Source organism: Montipora foliosa, chromosome 4 (assembly GCF_036669935.1).
Source record: "Montipora foliosa isolate CH-2021 chromosome 4, ASM3666993v2, whole genome shotgun sequence".
Lineage (NCBI taxonomy): Eukaryota > Metazoa > Cnidaria > Anthozoa > Scleractinia > Acroporidae > Montipora > Montipora foliosa.
Genome location: NC_090872.1, coordinates 34301881 through 34320733, shown reverse-complemented (window position 1 = coordinate 34320733; position 18853 = coordinate 34301881). Strand labels below are relative to the sequence as shown.

Here is an 18853-nt window from a genome sequence, read left to right as displayed (position 1 = left end):
TGACCGGTGAACTTGACCGGCAAGACGAAAGGTTGACCGGTCAACTCCAAAATCAGTTCGGACATTGTCCGTTGACCGGCCGTTATTTCGAGCCCTGCTACACTCTTCTTGTTATTTATTAACGACCTGCCTGGCACTATTTCCTCTAACACTAAGTTATTTGCGGATGACTGTGTGTCGAAGTGTCAACTCAGTCAGAGACCACCACGATCTTCAAAATGACCTTTTGTGTTTGGCAAGATGGGCTGAAACCTGGCAGATGTCTTTCTCCCCCAAAACGAGCATGAAAATGACGATAACACTCAAGAAGTCCCCTTCAGTGTTCCAGTATAGCCTGTGCAACGTCCCGCTTGAGGGGGTCTCTTACCAGAAATATCTTGGGGTGGTCATCACTAGCACACTGAACTGGAACACCCAGTGCGAAGAGGTAAAGAAAAAGGCTAACGTGCTCCAGCGCAATTTATCATCATGCAGTATCACCATCAAGGAGCGCGCCTACCTTACCCTTGTGAGACCACTTGTGGAATATGCCACCCCAGCATGGTCCCCTTATACATCAAAAGGGATCACCATCGTCGAATCGATACAGCGACGTGCGGCCCGGTTTGTCCAACAAGACCACCGTCAAACCAGCAGTGTCAGCGAAATGATCGACAAACTCGGATAGGAATCCTTAAAAGTCCGTAGGGACCGGAAGGACTTAGAGCTGTTCTATAAGATCCATTACAATTTGGTGGACATCGTCTTTCCCTCTGAAATCGTCCCTGGCTCCTTGCGAACCACGGGTCACGATTTGAGATACAGGCAGCTAGCGTGCGCAGTGATCCTATTTAAGTTCTCCTTCTTTCCGCGCACAATTCCATCATGGAATAGCTTTTCAAACTCTGTAGTCACGGCCAACGACCTGGCGGCCTTTAATGCAGGTTTTGCAATTTGATTGCTGCCACCCATTGCCAAATTAAATTTATTGAAAGGCAATTATGTTATTTAAAGTTTAAGGCACCGAGAAAGTTCGGTCGAGCTGAACGAAATAGTGTGGTCATTCTTATACTGCGCTCTGAGTACAAGAAATTACTTTTATTCCTTGAATATGCGGCCCGTGTTCGCTCTGTAATCAAACCGGTCCAACCAAGGAACCTCAGTGTATACCGTGGTGTCTATCACGCAACCATATTTTGCGCGTTCTCTTGCCCTCGTACGGTGAAATGTCATAATAGTGGAACAGTAAATATTGTCACTAACTGACGATAGATCCACGTCATGATGGGACGCATAAGAGAAGGTTGGCAAACTACAAAGTTTGTGGGTTAACCGTACAGTTATTAGGGACCTTAACCAAGAACGACGTCCACGGCCACGAGAACGTTATCTAAAAATATTACTTCCCGTTATTATAATAATTTCGCGATTATTCCAAGTCGTTCTACATGGAAAGTGTGTATCAATATTCCAGAAACAACAATGGTATGAACGGTGTGGTGGATGTTTGGAGAGAAAGTTGAAAACTTATCGTCAGATGCTCGCGTCCTTCAAATAACCTAAAATGTGATCATTTCACGTTAAGGAGTTTTAGCAAAGACGACTGCTACGGCTACGGCTACGGCAACGCCACAAAGCAAGAATATTATTGGTTGAAAAAGGTAAAATGCTCGTGCTGCACGTGCAACACGAATTTCCGTGCACTTCTTTGCCGTACTCCACAAAACAACAACGAGAAATCACCAAATTTTAAGTTTTGACGACAACGTGCATGAGCATATAACAATGAAAAAGTCATTTTCAGTTTTGACTTTAAAACCGTTCGTACCCATCCATTTACAGGATAGTTCGCCTGTATTGTACCATGTGAACAAGACGGATTAATCGCGAAATACTTGCGATAGCGTTAAGTTATATTTTGGACTAACGTTTTCGTTGCTGTAGCCGTCGTCTTTGCTTAAACTCCCTGTTGTCAAGATGACAACGGCAAAGAAATGTATCAAAATGTCAAACGCACGTGCAGGGCGTGCAGAGCTATTGTTTTTTCTAATTAAAACTATTGTTATGTGGAGGTTGACTAGCAGTAGAGTTATTTTTATAGATTTATGTCGTAGAGTTAGAGTTAAGTTTCCAACTCTAACTCTACGACATAACTATATGAAAATAACTCTAAGAATAGCTGTCCCCTGTTGTGCGGCGTTCTCGTAGCCGTCGTCGTCCTTGCTCATAAGCTCCCTATTGTCTCACCTCGAATTTGACGAAAGCTGGAACTCCGTCGACGGCAAGTAAGCGTTACAGCTTGGACAGAAATAAATGTTCTTACGTAAAACCGTCGGGTCCTGGGGAACCTGCCAGAAATACAAGTCATGGTAAGAACTGTAGCACTGAACAAGAGTAAATACATTTCTGATCGCACGGAAACAACTTCCAGACAAGAACATGTACGTCAGATATGCCCTGCCACCCTCTTTTTCGTGCTTGCGCATGCGCTTATGAACGGTAAATTGAGAAGCAGGAACCGGCGTGAAATATCATCATATCATATATCTTTATTTACCCTCGGATTTTTTAGAGTAGCTTGGTGTAGCTAATATCTCCGAGCATTTACCCTCCCAAGCACGATATATCACAGAAGACAGACCACAACACCGGGAACTACATGCCCTACTCTTTACGACAAGTGTGCGGGTTCTTTCACGTCCCACAGGATTATGAACATTGAGGGGTTGTGAGACGGGACCTCCGGCTTATCGTCCTTATCCGAGAAGACTTGAAAGTCTAACCATTTGCAGATGTAGTTACAAAGGCAGCACTTTCTCCTCAGTTATTTAAAGACCCTGAGTGTTGGTCCGGCCGGAATTGAACTCACGACCTCCCGCGTGACAGCCCGTGCTCAACCAACTGAGCCACCGGTGCGCGGTGTAAAAAGTTCGAGCACAAGTGTATACAAAAAGCCTTAACATTTACGCAGCTCAAACGGTAGCCCTCCATAAGTGGGCTCATCGCCACTGGGTTATCAAAGTTTAAAAATGAAAAAGGTTTTTGCAAAAATTGCGGAGACCTTGGGCTGTAGGTTGAACGTGAACCTCCAACTACAGTTTCAGGTTTGGGTTTTAAGTGCTACAGGTTCAGCCAGTTTAAGCGTTTAGATTTATTTCAACAAAAAACACGCACTGCCGGGTGCGGACAAATTGCTCTACCTTGCAACATCATTGATCACATAAATCAGCACCGATTATACGTAAAAAATAAATATTAACCAAACAAACAAAAACGAAACCCGGATCATGAACTAGGTTACTGATTCCAAAGCTATTTTTTGCCGTTGAAAACCTCAACCTCAGACTTGAGGCATTAACGGTTGATCACGTGATAACCACCGTAGGTCACTAATATTTAATGGCGCTGCTTGTGTGTTTAGGAACGGGCTAGTAATTTATTGAAACAATTCCAGTATACAAGGGTATCACATTCCTGCTTTTTGGCAATCAAACGTGTGATCAAAACACAACAGTACGGAAGAATTACTTCAAAACAACATCACACGTCAATTTAAGAACACCGTTTCCTAACGAACCCTCAAGCAAAATGTGGTTGTCATTTTCCTTCACTAAGGCCCGTTTTAAACGTCGCATTTCACATGTGCTGAATCTAATGTACACGAGAGAAAACAATAGATTTTTCTCATTTGCATTAAATTCGGCACATGTGAAATGCGACGTTTAAAACGGGCCTTAGAAGAAACTTGCATTTTCCTCTCCGTTCCTTTCGCCGGTACACACCTGCGGTAAAACAGAGCTTTTGCGTTCATCAATATATTTAACTGTACAGAATACAAAATTAACTAATTTAACAAAGGCGAGTGATACCTTTATGAGATGAGCCGCTTGCGGGTTGAACAGAGGAGTTTTACAGTACTGAAGAAAGAGGGTTAGAATTCTCTTGCGCAAACCTTAAAAAAAGGAATAAATTCAAAAGCTACATTAGAACTGTTACTGCCACAGTACAGTTTTAAAGGGTGAAGGAAGTCGCCGGTTGATTCAACACGCCCAGTTGGGCCAAACTCTGGAGTCGTTAGCGAACTGAGGAATATGCTTCCCGCAAAATCGCTGGACATTTTTGTCCTCTCAAACAAGGACAATAAGGCATAAAGTTTGTGTGTAACAAAACTTTTAACAATGTTCATAGAACTAAGAAGACTCAATAGAGTGTTTTCACTCATGTGAGCCCAATTCCCAGAGGTTTAGTTGGGTTCACCAATATGGCCACCGTTCTATTGTTTACGTACACCTACAGGGCCGCGCAGAGCTCTCAAGTCTTAAAGTTTCCAAAGCGTGAGATGCTTGCTGCAGAGTGCGCCAAAGGCGGAAGTGTCCTGTGTTTCTTGTGCCGGAGGCGCCAAACAATTCTAGGGGGTCTGGGGGCATGCTCCCCCGGAAATGTTTTGAAATTTGCACTTCTCAGATCGCTGGAAATGCACCGTGGAGTCCGCCATTTTGTTTCTTTCATGCTGCTTGCTAAGAGAGCCCATGTTATTATGGTCAGCCTGAGCTAACATATCGGCCTATAATTTATATATTAACGGGCGAAAGTCCTGAAGAAACAAGAAAAGTGGTCGCACACGAACAGATTGAACATTGGCCGAACTTCAGTGTCAGTGAAGGAGAGAATTCGGAATTCATGAGCACTTCTGAAAGCTTAAAAGGTTGAGTTACCTTCGAGAAAAGTGCCAATGCGTGAGAAATGCTTGTGTCGGCGTGAGATTGCATCGAAATGAGCGTGACTCACGCTCAGTGCGTGAGACTTGAGAGCTCTGCCGCCGTGATGATACGTGAAAACACACTATAAGAAGAAGCACCGCACCCATCAAAGGTGCGGTCAAAAGCCGACGATGTTGGATTATATTCAACTTCGGCTTCATTAAAAAAAAAAAAAACTAACAGTCTTGCAAAAGGGGTGACCATCATGCAAGGTATTGGGAAATGTTTGACAGCAATCACGTGGTGCCTTTGAAATCACCACGTATCTCGCGCACTTATTTGCTTACCTTCCAAATTGGTTTCCTTGACCCCTCTCATTAGCAAATCAGCTTCTCTATCAATCAGTTCAATGATCTCTTGCGTTAGTTTACAGTCGTGTTCTTTAACAGTGTGCTTTAAGGTCAGCAGTACATCCAATCGTTCATCCTGCGTTAAGTACTTCATGCTGAGTGTACTGTAGATGTCCCTTAACTCTTGAGCGCGTATCGTATAAGGCGTATCCATTTCTGTTATCTTTCCATCGTAAGCTTTCCACTGCTTTGGTGCAGCAGCCTTTTGTGCAAAAGATAACAAAAGAAGAAGTCACATGACTTCTCGAAAATGGTAACGTGCAATTCCTTTACTGATAAAAGTTACCCTTACATCGCAAACAAGGAGATGCTGAGCAAAAACGTCGGGCCGACGCCTATTTTTTTTAAGATTACCCAAATGCAATCAGTTTCAATCTTGTCCCCCCTTTCCTTTTGCTAAATGTATGTTTTTTTTTAATGTTGTTCAATAAATTCAAGTGGTTAGAGTGGTTTTCAATTGAGTGTCGAAAGTAATTAGATAATTACTATGGTTTTGCATTACTTCTCTCAGTGATTGGTTCAAAGTTATCGCACCACTTTTTCAACCAATCAAAAGTGAAACCAAAACCAATCGTGGCTCGCGCGTGCACATTTTCCCGCGCTTTGTGTCAGGTACGTGTAATTACTTCGAGTTTTGATTGGTTTACTGGATTGTCTCCGTCCTTTTTGATTGGCCAAAGTAATTACTTTGGTTTTGGTTATACGACACTCGTTTAAAAACCGCTCTATTGCAGTTGTTCACTCTTCTACTTTTTGGGCATTTTAGGAGTCATGACATCATTTTGCCTGACATAACCCCTTTTGGACGCATCTTATACGATTATTTTGCCAAATACGCGTCCTACAGATATTTTGCGAGTTGCGTACAATTTGTTGGTCCACTAAGGAAAACAAAAAAGAGCAAACTGTCTTGATTATATTCCCTTCGTTGTGAACCAGAAAATCAGCACAAAGCAGTGTACTGTTGTTATATTGTGTACTTATAAAATGCTATAATGTAATAGCGCAAAATTTAAAGTTCATACCAACTGAGATGAGGAGGTTAATTAACAATTTCAATGGTAAGGGACAAATGGAACAATTAAGATATATAATTGGCTGCCTGCATAGACATAATTAACAAATAGAGTGCAAGTTGACTAGTGCTTACTTAACCCCATTGAACCATTTGTGCATTTGATCGTTAGGGACATTAGTTCGATTTCCACTCTGGTCAGAGTTTTTCTCTGTCTTGCGTGGGTCCTCCTGCAGCCATCATGTCTTTTCCAACAACTTGACACGCTAAGAAACGGAATCATGTAAACAGGATTGTTAACAAACCTTGTTCAAGAAACCCTTTATTCTTTTGTCTTTGTTTTCATCATCAGCAGCTAGCTTGTGTCTATCAATAGAGGCTATCAGATAGGCTTCTTGCTCCAGTAGTCCTACAAGTGCAGCTTTTCTTTCAGGTCCAGAGTGTAATTCATCTATGCGAGCCATCTCTTCCTTGCGCCACTCTGATCAGACGGATAAGGAATGAATGAATGAATGAATGGGTTTATAGTAAACCTTCCATGCGTAGCTGGCGGGATAATTCAAACAAGCACAAGTGAATCTATGGTTGTTCTGTTTTTTGGGGCCACAAGTTGGAATTGGTGAATTGGTGAATTGGCTTCGCCATGCACTCGCTCGCTCTCGTGGCCACAAGGCAAAATGGAACAACCATCAATCTGCTAGCGAGTGTTTGAATACCCCCCCCCCCCCCCCAGCTATGCAGGCTACATAATAGACTACTAGGTCAGCCTGAGAGATCGCAGATCGATCAAGTGACATCCAGTAAGTGAAAAGTTAATGAAGCACGAGACTGGGGGGGGGGGGAATTTGGTCTCACTAAAGGTGTTTTGGGGAAAACACATTCATATATGGCCCTGAAGGTCTCCTTCAGGGTTGCACTCGAAGAGATATAAAAGTGTATATTATTTTACACTTTTATATTTCTTCATGTAGGTGAAAGTATTAGATGATGATGTCTTTGCCATCATTAAAAGTCCCTGTATTTTAAATTTCTCTTTGTTTAATATGTTCTCTTTCAGGGGTCAAAAAAAAAAAGTAAATGCAAAACCTAAGTTACCTTTACTTTCTCAAGGCTCATTTATGCCATACCACTATAATTATTCACATTATTTTACATCTTTTTGTATTAATTTCACAATAACAAAACTGAAATGTGGAATCAACACTGCAATCAGCTTACTCTCTAAATGTGCATACAGAAGATCAAAGTCTCCCTTGGTTTTTGGGTTCAATCTCCTCTCCCATTCTCTTTTTATTCTTTCAGCTCTTTCTCGCTGCTTCCTTAATTCTTCCTGTCTCTCCCATTCTAGACGTTTCTTGTGGTCTTCTCGGAGCTTTTGGACATAGTTCTTTGCAAGCCACCTTCTCCAATAGGTTTGAAGGATTATGACCTGGAAAGGGGAAAAACACCATCAGGTCTTTTTTTCACACAACACCGGAAGGTCAATGACATCCTATAAAACAATTATTATTTGATTTGTAGACTATGTTAAGTAACTTGGATTACCGGTAGTATCACTCAACTAGTGGACTAATGCAAATCCTGCATTTTGATTGGCTACGCTACTAGAGGACTATTAGTAATAGTCCTAGAGTAGTGAAAAGCGTGACGCTTTCTTTTGTTTTATTCCCAAATAAATATTAAGTCTTCCACTTGCATTTGCTAAATTTATTATTACCTTTTCTGTCCGACTAGTTGGGTGATACTAAAACAATAATTAGACCCTTCGCCCTCAAGGGCTATGGGTCAATAGCCCATTTAACTTCGCCTCATGGGCTATTGACCCGTGTACGAGTCTAATTGTTAAATAAATTTAGACCTTATTCATAAATGGTGGCCAATAAATTATTCCTTTGCCCTTGTGCAAATTAAAAAAGACCAACTAGCCTAGTTTGCAGGGACAAAATATAAAAGAAATATTGCTCTAGTCAAAACATTTAAGAATATTTATTGGCTGCCATTTGTGAATACGGTCTATGTGTACGTCCTTTAAACCATTATTTTAATGACAACTTAGTTCATCAATGGTCATATCTCAATAACCCAAGCCCAGTGAAAATGCATGTAAATTATTGGACTATTAAACTGGGCCAAAGTTTTTGACTAGACTCAGATGTTGTTAAAGTCAAGATATGGTTTGAATGACTGGACCCAGACGTTAATTATTTAAGGTGACATAATGTGATTTTTAAGTGGACCTGGATGTTGTAAACCCATTTACACCTAAGCAACCCCAATCGGCGGGTAAAATCATCTGGCATTAGCTAGAGTAAACATTGTAAGTTTTACTCTCAAGTGGGGAAGGGAAGAACACTTAGAGCCTTACTTTCTTCAATATCCTTCGGTGATGCTGTTCAGCAGTGACATATTTCCCAGGAATCAGTATTTTGTCAGTAACATTTGACACATAGCAGCCATCTTTGGTCTGAGTTAAATCAAAATCAAAATTGCAAATTACTAAATGATGCACTGATCTCTGTTATAAACTTACTTTAGAAAGTAAAATGACATGTCAAGTGTATGACATTATTGTACATGTGCTGTACATGTACATTGTGGCTTAATACATGTAGTTGCATTCTGTAATTATAATAATATTATGTGCAAAGTCCTCATCAAAATCGACTCTCAGTCAATTACATCCGACTGCGGGCGGATACCCTCGATAGGGATAACCTCTGGTATCCTTCCCTATCCTTGAAATAAATGAATAAAGGTGTTATTAAAGTCAAAAATAATTGTGACTGGCACTCCAGAATTGCAGAAAATGGTACAAATGAATGTACCTGCATGCATGCATGCAATTTTCATTAGCATCGTGAAGTGTTAAAATCTTTTTCTGTTCTCCTCAACTCAACATCACTAGACTGTTATAAAATAAGGTGGTGATTCAAAATGTTGCAATTTTGTCTCCCTAAATCTACATCCTAAGTAAACATAAACAGTCAAAAAACATGCTAACATAAAAACAACATGTATGGTAATTAGCTCTATTGTTAAAACTTGGTAGTAAAGGCACTTAGAATCAACAGACAGGACACTTTGTGATACATGTATATAAATTTAATCAACAATGACGGCAGATCTCAATACTTATAGTACTTACATTCCTTCCATACTGTAGACACAGACGACAAAAGCAATGTATGTACTGTATCTCAAGTTTAAATAATTATATGTGACACTGTATATTGTGTATTTTCTCGGTGCACAGTACCACTTGGAAGACTTAACAGTCAAGCCAGGCTTGATTACATGTACTTGATGGTGCAAAGTTATGAAATTTCCTTTGCATTGCATGGCAAAAAGGATTGTGCTAAGATTTTTTCAAAACCAAGAGCCATTAACCGGTAATTAAGAACAAAAACAAAGAGCAAAAACCAAATAGCAGAAAAAGGAAACACAACATACAAAAAATAAACACTATACCATTTGTGTCGAGGTGGTATTTGTTGTTTGTTGCAATCTGTTTCTAAGTTTGTATGTCTGTGTATCTCGGTGGAACTTTTCCACAGGTGATGGTACACGAATCTTGGGTATTGTTTGAGCAGAAGCATTGTGAAATTCAGCCCCTGTTAGTCGGTGTCTGTAGCCTCCTAAGAACGGCTTCTTTTGATTCTCTTGCACAATGCAAACAGCAACCTCAACCTCTTTGCCCTCTGGAATGACACATTCAAAACGATTATCATAATGATAACTAATCAGTTAATTAGTCAAACAATATCAGCCAAATGAGATCAACCCTTTCATTAAAAGTGAAAATGGGTTAAGGTTGAAGAAGTAACTGTAGTACTGTTATACTTTTCCAAAAGAACCAATTAAAACTGTTTTTTATTGGAAATGCAGTATCTTGACTTGAGAATAGTCATTTGGGAGCTTTTAAGCACACAAAATTTTGGAGCCATTGTTGGCAGCCGGAAGTGCATGAGCAGCTAATTTCCTTGACACCACCATATTCAAATTATATATTTTTTGGTATCTTTTCAACATTTAACCCTTTCACCCCTGAGGGGCTTCCCATTGACGAGTAAACTCGTCTGGCGTTAGACAGAGTAAAATCTATAAGTGTCACTCTTAGGAGGGAAAGGGTTAATTAAGAGATGATTACCGGTAGTTTTAAAATCTGAGAGAGACCACTGTACAGTGTAAGTCCTGATGAGAAATATTAAATCACTTCTGATTTTTGTCAGGGGCTTCAAAACATCTTGTGCTTATTAGCTCTGTATTACAAAACTACAGTACTCTAGCCTGCAAGCTGCTCACTTGTTTTGGGTATTGAGTGAGTATGGCCAGCACGCAAGAGGAATGGGATGTGAAAAACTTTCCCACTGGAGAAATTGCCACCCAAAACCCAAAACAAATGAGTCTGCTCTTAATTAGGATTAGCCTTACTGTAGCAGATAAAGCCTGAATTGCCTGACCAGTTTAAAAAATTAAGCTGTGAACACTAACTACACTGTAAATGGGCCATTATTCCAGTTACATGTTCCCCATTGACTCCCAGGCATTGACTCCCAGGCATTGACTCCCAGAGGTTCCCCAGAGTAAAATATTAAGTCCAGTTCAGGCTGGCTTGGGAGTCAAAGTGTTAAACATGCTGTCATGATTCCCCTCACTACTATTAATAGTATTGGAAATTCATTTTCATGGTTGGTAAACTGCAAAAACATGAATCAATTTTACCAAGTTCTACTTTGACTTTAATCTTGTCAGGTAGTTTGTAGGTTTGAGATGGCTGCTTCAAATGAAGAGGCTTGTTGACAGGATCTGATGACTGAATTTCCACTTGAACTGTCTGCCCAGCCATGATACCCAGATCTGATAATACTGTATGGTCTTCTATTGGATTTCCTAGTCACAACAATTGTTTTTATTTTCTATAAATACATGTACATGTACATGTATCATTATTGTTATGGTTACAAACAAATTATTAAACAAGCAATAATCCAAAGTTTGTAATAACAGACCATTTTACAGTTGTGTGCTCAGTTACCTGGCCTTTGAATGAAAGTGAGTCTGGAGTTGACCTTGCTTCGATAGAAACCTCACTGCTTTTCTTATGTTAATGATGTTGTTCTCATGCTAATTAGTGGGAATTTACATAAGAAAAGTGGTGAGGTTTCTATCAATTAAGCAAAGTCAACTCCAGCCTCACTTTCATTCAAAGGGCAGGAAACTAAGCACACAACTGTAAAATGGTTTATTATCTCTTGACATTGACTGCAAACGTGTCTAATCAATCTTCCAATTACTTTACTGTAAATGAATAACCTTTATTAGTATATACTAATTTACAAACAGTGGATAGCGTTGAACTTGCATGCTGATTGGCTACTCAAACTCCGGATATCCTTTGCTATTCAACTCCGAGCAATTCGCACAAAATTTGCGCTCGGTAATGTTGCAATCTTTGCAGGAATAAATGATTTAAAATCATCTTTTTGTGACTATATTATCTCAGTATATATACTAAAACAACTAGCCACCTCCACTAATTAACAATAATAATTATTACTGCTTACCACCAAAAAGTAACAGTATTTCTTGGCCAGGATGATTAAACTCTGATGCAAAATGATTTCTAAGCTCTAGGAAAGACTGCTTTAATGAGCATGTCATCTGCTGTACAGGACCATAAGGCTTGAGGATGAATTCAACTAAAAAAATGACAACATTGTTTACCATAAACATCATTCTTATGACAAAGTAATTAAGCCAAGACTTTATAGTAAAATCAAATTGAATGTGATAACTCTGCCGCTCAAACCATACTTGTCAAACGTAACTAATGACAGTTTTATTCGACCTTCAATCAGTGGTTTTTTGTACATACGCATGACCTCGGTCCATAAACACGCTTAAATGAATGAGGCCAATATCCAGCCGTCTTGACAGAACAAGCTTGGTCAATAAAGGAATTATTATGGATAAAACACAACAAAATTATCTTCAATCTTGCCGGGCCATTAGCAAAAAATCCCGAGCGGCCAAGATAACTAAGTCTTGCATCTTGCCTGCTCGGGTAGCCAATCACAGTGCAGGATTTGGTTTATATTGCTTGCTCATGGAGCTAGTCACACGTGACCCTCCATGTGATTTTGATGCTAGACTTCCACTTGAAAACAAATGAATTTAACTTAATTTAAGTATTCTTTAACATGCAAAGAATCCGTCCAAATTTCAAATTTCTTTTGTTAAAGCGTGTTTACATTCTTGAACAAAAACCACGTGTGAAATAGCATGGCAAACTAAGTGTGCAAGAAACACACAAGAAGTGTGTAAAGGCAGACGGCAGATTCGAAAATCTTACCAATACCTTACAGTCCGACATGACTCGCTAATTGTACGACTGTGTCTTTAAGACAATCAAAGCAGGGTATAATGAATGTTAACATGTTTTACAACTCGCCAGCAGCAACAGCTTCATAGTTTTGTTATTTCTAGCTGCTCTGGTCTAGTAAACTTTTCGCAGTTTTCGTTTGCCAGCAAAAATAAACATTTGCTTGTTGTGACACCAGTTTCAAGATAATTTCACAGTGGCCCTTCCCTGTCACGTGCTAAACAAAACTTTTCCTTGCAGCAAAATCAGATAAATGTGATCAGCACATCATAAAACGCTCAAGATAATGATACTCAATCATTAATTTTGACAATGGCCTCTCGCTGGCACATGTAAAAAAGCCCCCCAAACGTTTCCTTGCAGAAACAAACAAACAAATGCGACCGGCAAGTTTGTAAAAAATCTTTACTTTGAACAGGGTAGCCACCATGGTTTTCAGTGGTTCGGGGGATTATTTATTATTTTCACAGAATATTGAAAATCTGTAGTTATTTTTTTCCATTTTACCCAGTTAAGGAGCGTGTTACTTCGTTCTGGGTTTTGCTAAACTTTTTTTCTTGTGTTATATATACCTGTAAACTAGCTGGTGATCTTTTTTCACAAAAGCTAAGCGTAATATATCACAATAAAACTTGACTTGACTTGACCATTTGAATCAGCGAATTATGTCCTGAAAAACCGAAGATAAATTATGATCTTTTCAATGTTTGCCGTGACGTGATATTTACAATCATTTCACGATGGCCTCTTGCCGACACATGCAACAAAAACCCAATACTTTTCCTTGCAGAAAAATCAAATACACTGTAAATGTGATCAGTGCATCATAGAGCCTTTGAAGAAAAATATTGTTTCTGAAGGGAAAGCATTTTACCCATTTAAAATCAGAAAATCATACCCAGCAGAACTGAAGATGTATATTTTTTCAATATTACTGCAATTGCTGTGACGCCAGACAAGACAACCAAGCACTTAAAAAAAGAGGTACGCAATGCGTACGTGTGGTAGTGCAGTAACACAGCACTGTATCGTGTCAACTGAGCTGCGTTTTGTCTTTAGTACATTTGCGTAATATGTAGCTGTACCGGTAATAGTACATGTTGTTATATAGCACGATATTGTTTTGGTACCGTATATCATAAATGATCATATATAGTGCCATGGTAGAATGTCTTTAATTAAGGTAAATAGCGCTAGCCCCCTGAGAAGACAGGTGGTTACTACTAAAATACTAAAATCAAAGAAAGATTGAAGGAAATAAAAGAATCGAGAAACATTGGCTTCGAGGCTGACAAGTCGATCAAGTTCCCTTACAACTTCTTTTTGACCACAACTTTGGGCATGCACTCTGAGCACCTGTAGCTTTGTAAGACAAACGTTCAGTGAAGTTAATCCATGTGAGGTGGGGATAGTATTTGGATGGGTGAGCTCAAAATAAGGGACTTGCCGTCAGAAACAAAGGACCACTCAAAAATGTGAACTAAGCAAGGTACAGATTTTGTTAGCCTGCTTTATGCAAAACAAATATTGATGCAAAAGTAAATAAATAATTTGATACACAGTTTTTAGGAAGAGAATAAGAAGTTTCCAGGAAGTGTCAATTGAGAATAAAATATTTTGCCATCAGCAACAAAATTTGCGACATGTCAAAACAACTGAGTTGAGAATATAAAAAGTTACCATCAGTGAAAAACATTTTGGGAGATATTTGCTACGTTCAATTTTTCTATTGTACTTCTGGCTGCACACATAAATCGCAAAATTGAAAGTGACATCGAATTCAGCAGGTGCCATGATCAAGTTACCTTGCATGTTTACTCGCAAAACAAAGGATAAACCTGTGTCAAAATGATGGCAAGACACTGGGTTTTTGTTTTTGTGGGTTTTTTTTTTCTTTCAAGTGTTTTAAAGATTGACAAGAAATAGGAATTCGACACAAAGATCACAATTGCCCAAATCTTGAGGTTCTTGACCATTGTTTCTGCAAAGTCAAAAATTCACCATCCTAGACTTAGTCGATGTTATTTATCACCAAGTAATTCCATCGTTTTGGAAATAGCACCTACTTTATTACTCATCAGCGTCACGAATTCATGCCGATTCTGGAGCTCAATTTGTTGAAACTTCAGTTCCCTTCCAGCAGACCTGTTTTATGTTCGTGAGTCATCATGCGCTACGGGCCTATTTGCAACCACAGTCTTACAATCACTCGCTCAATCACTCACTCTTCCAAACCTGGTGACACAGTGTGTAGTGCACTTACATGTATACATGTAAAGTGCACTACCACATTATAAAACTCATAATATATATAGATAACATTCAAAGAAACATGCTTTGATGATTAGATTTTTTAAACTTGATTACAAACTCTCTTTTGATCGGCCACTATATCTCGCAGTGTAAGCAAATGTGGCAACTGAGAAGTTCAAGATTGGCGGGCAAAAAATACACATCAATGCGGGCCATTGCATTGACCCATTATCTTTTCTCACACATCAAAACAGCAACCAAAAGGAAAGAAAGGGTGGTTTGTACCTTTGCAAAACTGTGTTTATATTGAACATGTTTTTGCTCGAATTGTTTTGGTCTAGTGCACTTTGGTTGCATACTGCCAGTTCAAGCATACTAATAAAGAGGTATGATAATAGGCTTTATAGCATGCAAGATTTAGCACACTACACTGCAAGTGTGCTTAATTATGCACACTAAGTGTGACACAGTGGACACGATGATGAAGCAAAGAATTTGCCATGCTACAGTGTAAGTTTTTATAACAAAGCCAAGTGTGTTCTCTGTTGTCTTCCAAATTAAATCTGTGCATTTATTATATAGATACTGATGAAATACCAGGATTTCTCCTTTTGCTAAAAAATCATATCTTCACCGCATGCAGTGAACATATCATTTTTATCTTTCACATGTGAGAATATAGGTGTCGTCATGGTAACAAACACCATAAGCCAAGAAAACACGAGCTTCCTCTTTATGGTAATTGATACTTTTGTGCTTTAATATAATTCTTCTCTACTGCATTAACATTTTTATTGCAAAATTTTACATTATCATGATTTGTTTTGTCACAACTTTCATATCTTGTTTCATGTTACACAACAAGCATGTTTAAGTGGTTGGTGACCACTTTTTCGTTTCGAAAATGAGTAAAACAAGTTGTTTTAAATCTAGACATTTCATCAATACAATACAAATTTTGTCTTCTCGTGCTGAAAGCTCGAAGATAAAATTGGTATCCCCGCGCAGCCATGTAACATCCTCTACATCTGTAATACTAAGAACACCCTTAGAGTGTTGTGTTAGCGTGTTATGAGCGTGCTATCACTTTAGCATGTAAGTCACATAGAGGGTCACACATAACAAATGAAAGCACTGACTGGCCCAACCATAAACATGGGCTCCACTTTTCCCTAAATTGTAGTAATTAAAGAAGATTCTTTCAAACCTAAGATAAAATTCATTTTGACAGAGACAACAGTCTGTTGCTCAAACCAGCTGCCAACTTCTAATTATTTTATTGAACTGCAATGTACCGCTTTACCTGTTTAATGCCCGACAGGCCCCGATCTTATATATATCAAGATCAAGTTTTAAGGCCACCGCACACGATTCGACTTGCAGCGCCAGTGCCCAGCCCCGGCAAATTGTCTTGGTCCACCACACACTACTTAAAGCCGGCAAGGCCTGACAAGATAATTTATGAAATTTTCTGAAACCTAGCACTGTCAGATATTGCACGACAGGCCCCGCTCTTGACACAGGCTGAATTCACCACACACTAGCCAAGAAGTCAAGATTTTCCATTGCACAACAAAAAATTGCCTAGTGTGCGGCGGCATTTAAGGTCTGAATTAAGCCACAGAATATAGATTTCAAAGATCTTGGTCACAACTTCAAGAAAACAAAAATAGCAAAGAACAAAGTGCTTGCTATCTTTCTTTAGTTGCGCAAGTGTGCAAGTATATTTAGCAACAAAAAGACAAGGACTGTTGTGAAAAAAGATTGTAATGAATTGGCGGTAAAATACAGAAACCCAGACACAAGATAATGCTTCATGAGACAAAAGCAAGGTGAGAGGATTTCAGGCCTTTGTTTATCAACTTGTTAGTCAGTGCTGTCCTTGTCTTGCTGTATACGATCAAAACAAGTACAACAGATATTGTACTTAATGGGCAAAGTACAAAAACGTTTGCTAAAAGATCAAAAAATTATGCCGAGATTATAAAGTTTCACTAAGAAACCTACCATTTGCCGAGAAGCCATCTTTTGCGTTTCTTGGAAATTCTATGCGACTTCCTGCGGGTGTTATGCTGTCAATAGACTTTTCAGCTTGAGATGTAGGAGGAGCAACCAAAGGGGAATCACTCTCTGACTGGGATTCGATTACTTGGTTTAAGCTCGTATATTGTTTAACTGGGCTACCCACAAGCTCTTCCTCATTTTTTCCAACTGGTGATTCTCTACCCACAGTTTGGACGGTTGTTTCTTCTGTTTTAACGTCTCTATCAGGCTCTGAAATCACGACAGACATAGTTGTTTCTTCTCCTCTAGTCTGTGCGATTTGCTCGGTATCTTGTTCTTTGGAAACATTTTCGTTATTTTGCTCATCTGCTGTCGGTCCCGTGTTTTGCTCCCTCTCTACAATTTCGTATTCAGCATTTTTCGTTTGCTCTCGATCATTATTTTCGACTTCATCTCCCTCACCTCCTTTACCTGGATCGCCGCCATCTTGATCGGCAGGGTTGTGGGATTCCCCTGATCTTCCCTCTTTGCTCACAGGTTCCTGAGCTTTTTGGTCCTCGTCTTTATCCTCGTTTATATCTTGATTATCTGTATTTTCTTGCAAATCAGACATCCCTGAGTACAAATTGGCAAATAGTGGAGGGAAAAAACGTTTTCCGCACAAACCTGATACTGCTCGAAGCTAAATCTCTTTTGATTCTGTGTTGTTTCCATGGAAACAATCAAGACCATCACGGGCTCAGGGTAACTACAGCTGACCTTAAAAATAGAGGACTCACAGTAATTCTTCAAAAGCAACCAATTTCTTCCGAGTGAAGCACAGTCACTCCTCTCTTAACGCCTCTGTAAGACGGACACCTCTATAAGAAGGACACCTGGTGCTGTTCCCGTCCGTTTCTTAGTCATTTTACCATAACCAAACTCTCTATAAGACGAATGAAGGGGGTAGTTTCTAAATAAACCGTGGTGCTGCGTCGGTGGGGAAGTAGTATACAAAAATTTGGTTTTATCAACGGAGTTGATAATGTAAATTGGCCACCGTACAGAGATTCTAAAAGCTGACGTTTCGAGCGTTAGCCCTTCGTCAGAGCGAATCGAGGAATTATGGGTTACGGACACCTCCACTAAGACGGACAACGGACACTTTGAAATTGTCAACGGACACTTGTGAGGTGCTGAATGTGACCGCAAATTACGATTTAGGGAAGAAAAATTATTTTACGAAACTATTTTTAACACCAGACGTTTAATTGACAGCTCTTATCTTGTCGCCGGAATACATACAGTACAAGTTTAAATCAGTCTTTGTTCCATTCAAAAAAAATCGTGGAGGTGACAACCGAATTGTATGGTAATCTAAAACAGGTAGGTTTCGTTCAAGTAAATAACTTTAAAAAAAAAACTTTAAACAGACGTATATTCACTGTGCACAGGTTCAGCATTATTATCTCAAAATTCCTGGGGTCATGTTACGTCGATCATGCTCTATAAGCCGGACACCTCTCTAAGACGGACAGCTGAGGCCAGTCCCGATGTTGTACGTCCTGGAGCACAGGTGCCCCAAGCTCAGTGTGAGCATGCCCGACAAAAATATAAGGCTCTGTATGAGAATCCTGATAAAAAGCTTAAGAAGATAATTATATGAAAAAAATTTCAACTAAAAAGCCTAACCTTATTTTATCAGAAGTCTATTATAACCTTTGACAACCACGAAATTGAGAAATGGCTCAAATCGCGTCGGATCTGGAAAATAACCACACACCGGGAAGGAAGCTATCCATGATGGCAATAAGCTTTGGCTGATTTTTTCATATAATTATCTTCTTAAGCTTTTTATCGGGATTCTCATACTGTGCTTACAGACAGTTGATGGGGATCATGGGAAATGAACATATTTCTTTTAAAAGCAAAACCACAATGCCTGGACTTGCAGGACTTGAACCTGGGAACGTGTAATTAATAACCCCTTCACTTAACCACTAGACTACCACTGTGATGCCACCTGTCCAGGTGCTGCTTTTACTTTTTTTCTTTTTATTTGCGACCACAAGTCCTGGGACAGAGTAATCTAAATGGAGGATTATACTTCATTTGGAGCAAACTGACAATG

The 18853-nt window shown here is 39.4% G+C and overlaps 1 protein-coding gene across 1 annotated transcript in view; it reads right to left on the bottom strand.

The window, feature by feature from the left end:
• LOC138000669 (IQ motif and ubiquitin-like domain-containing protein) overlaps positions 1 to 17449 on the bottom strand; it is a 23047-nt gene extending 5598 nt beyond the window's left edge. Inside the window, exons 1-10 of the mRNA XM_068847233.1 lie at positions 16747 to 17449; positions 11669 to 11803; positions 10827 to 10994; positions 9573 to 9802; positions 8470 to 8568; positions 7323 to 7533; positions 6410 to 6585; positions 5027 to 5291; positions 3849 to 3931; positions 2227 to 2327 (exon numbers count right to left, since the gene is read on the bottom strand). Of these exons, the coding sequence (XP_068703334.1) occupies positions 2227 to 2327; positions 3849 to 3931; positions 5027 to 5291; positions 6410 to 6585; positions 7323 to 7533; positions 8470 to 8568; positions 9573 to 9802; positions 10827 to 10994; positions 11669 to 11803; positions 16747 to 17356 (2078 nt within the window). The 5' untranslated portion in view covers positions 17357 to 17449. The remainder of the gene's footprint in view (positions 1 to 2226; positions 2328 to 3848; positions 3932 to 5026; positions 5292 to 6409; positions 6586 to 7322; positions 7534 to 8469; positions 8569 to 9572; positions 9803 to 10826; positions 10995 to 11668; positions 11804 to 16746) is intronic.
• Positions 17450 to 18853: the final 1404 nt, after the last annotated feature.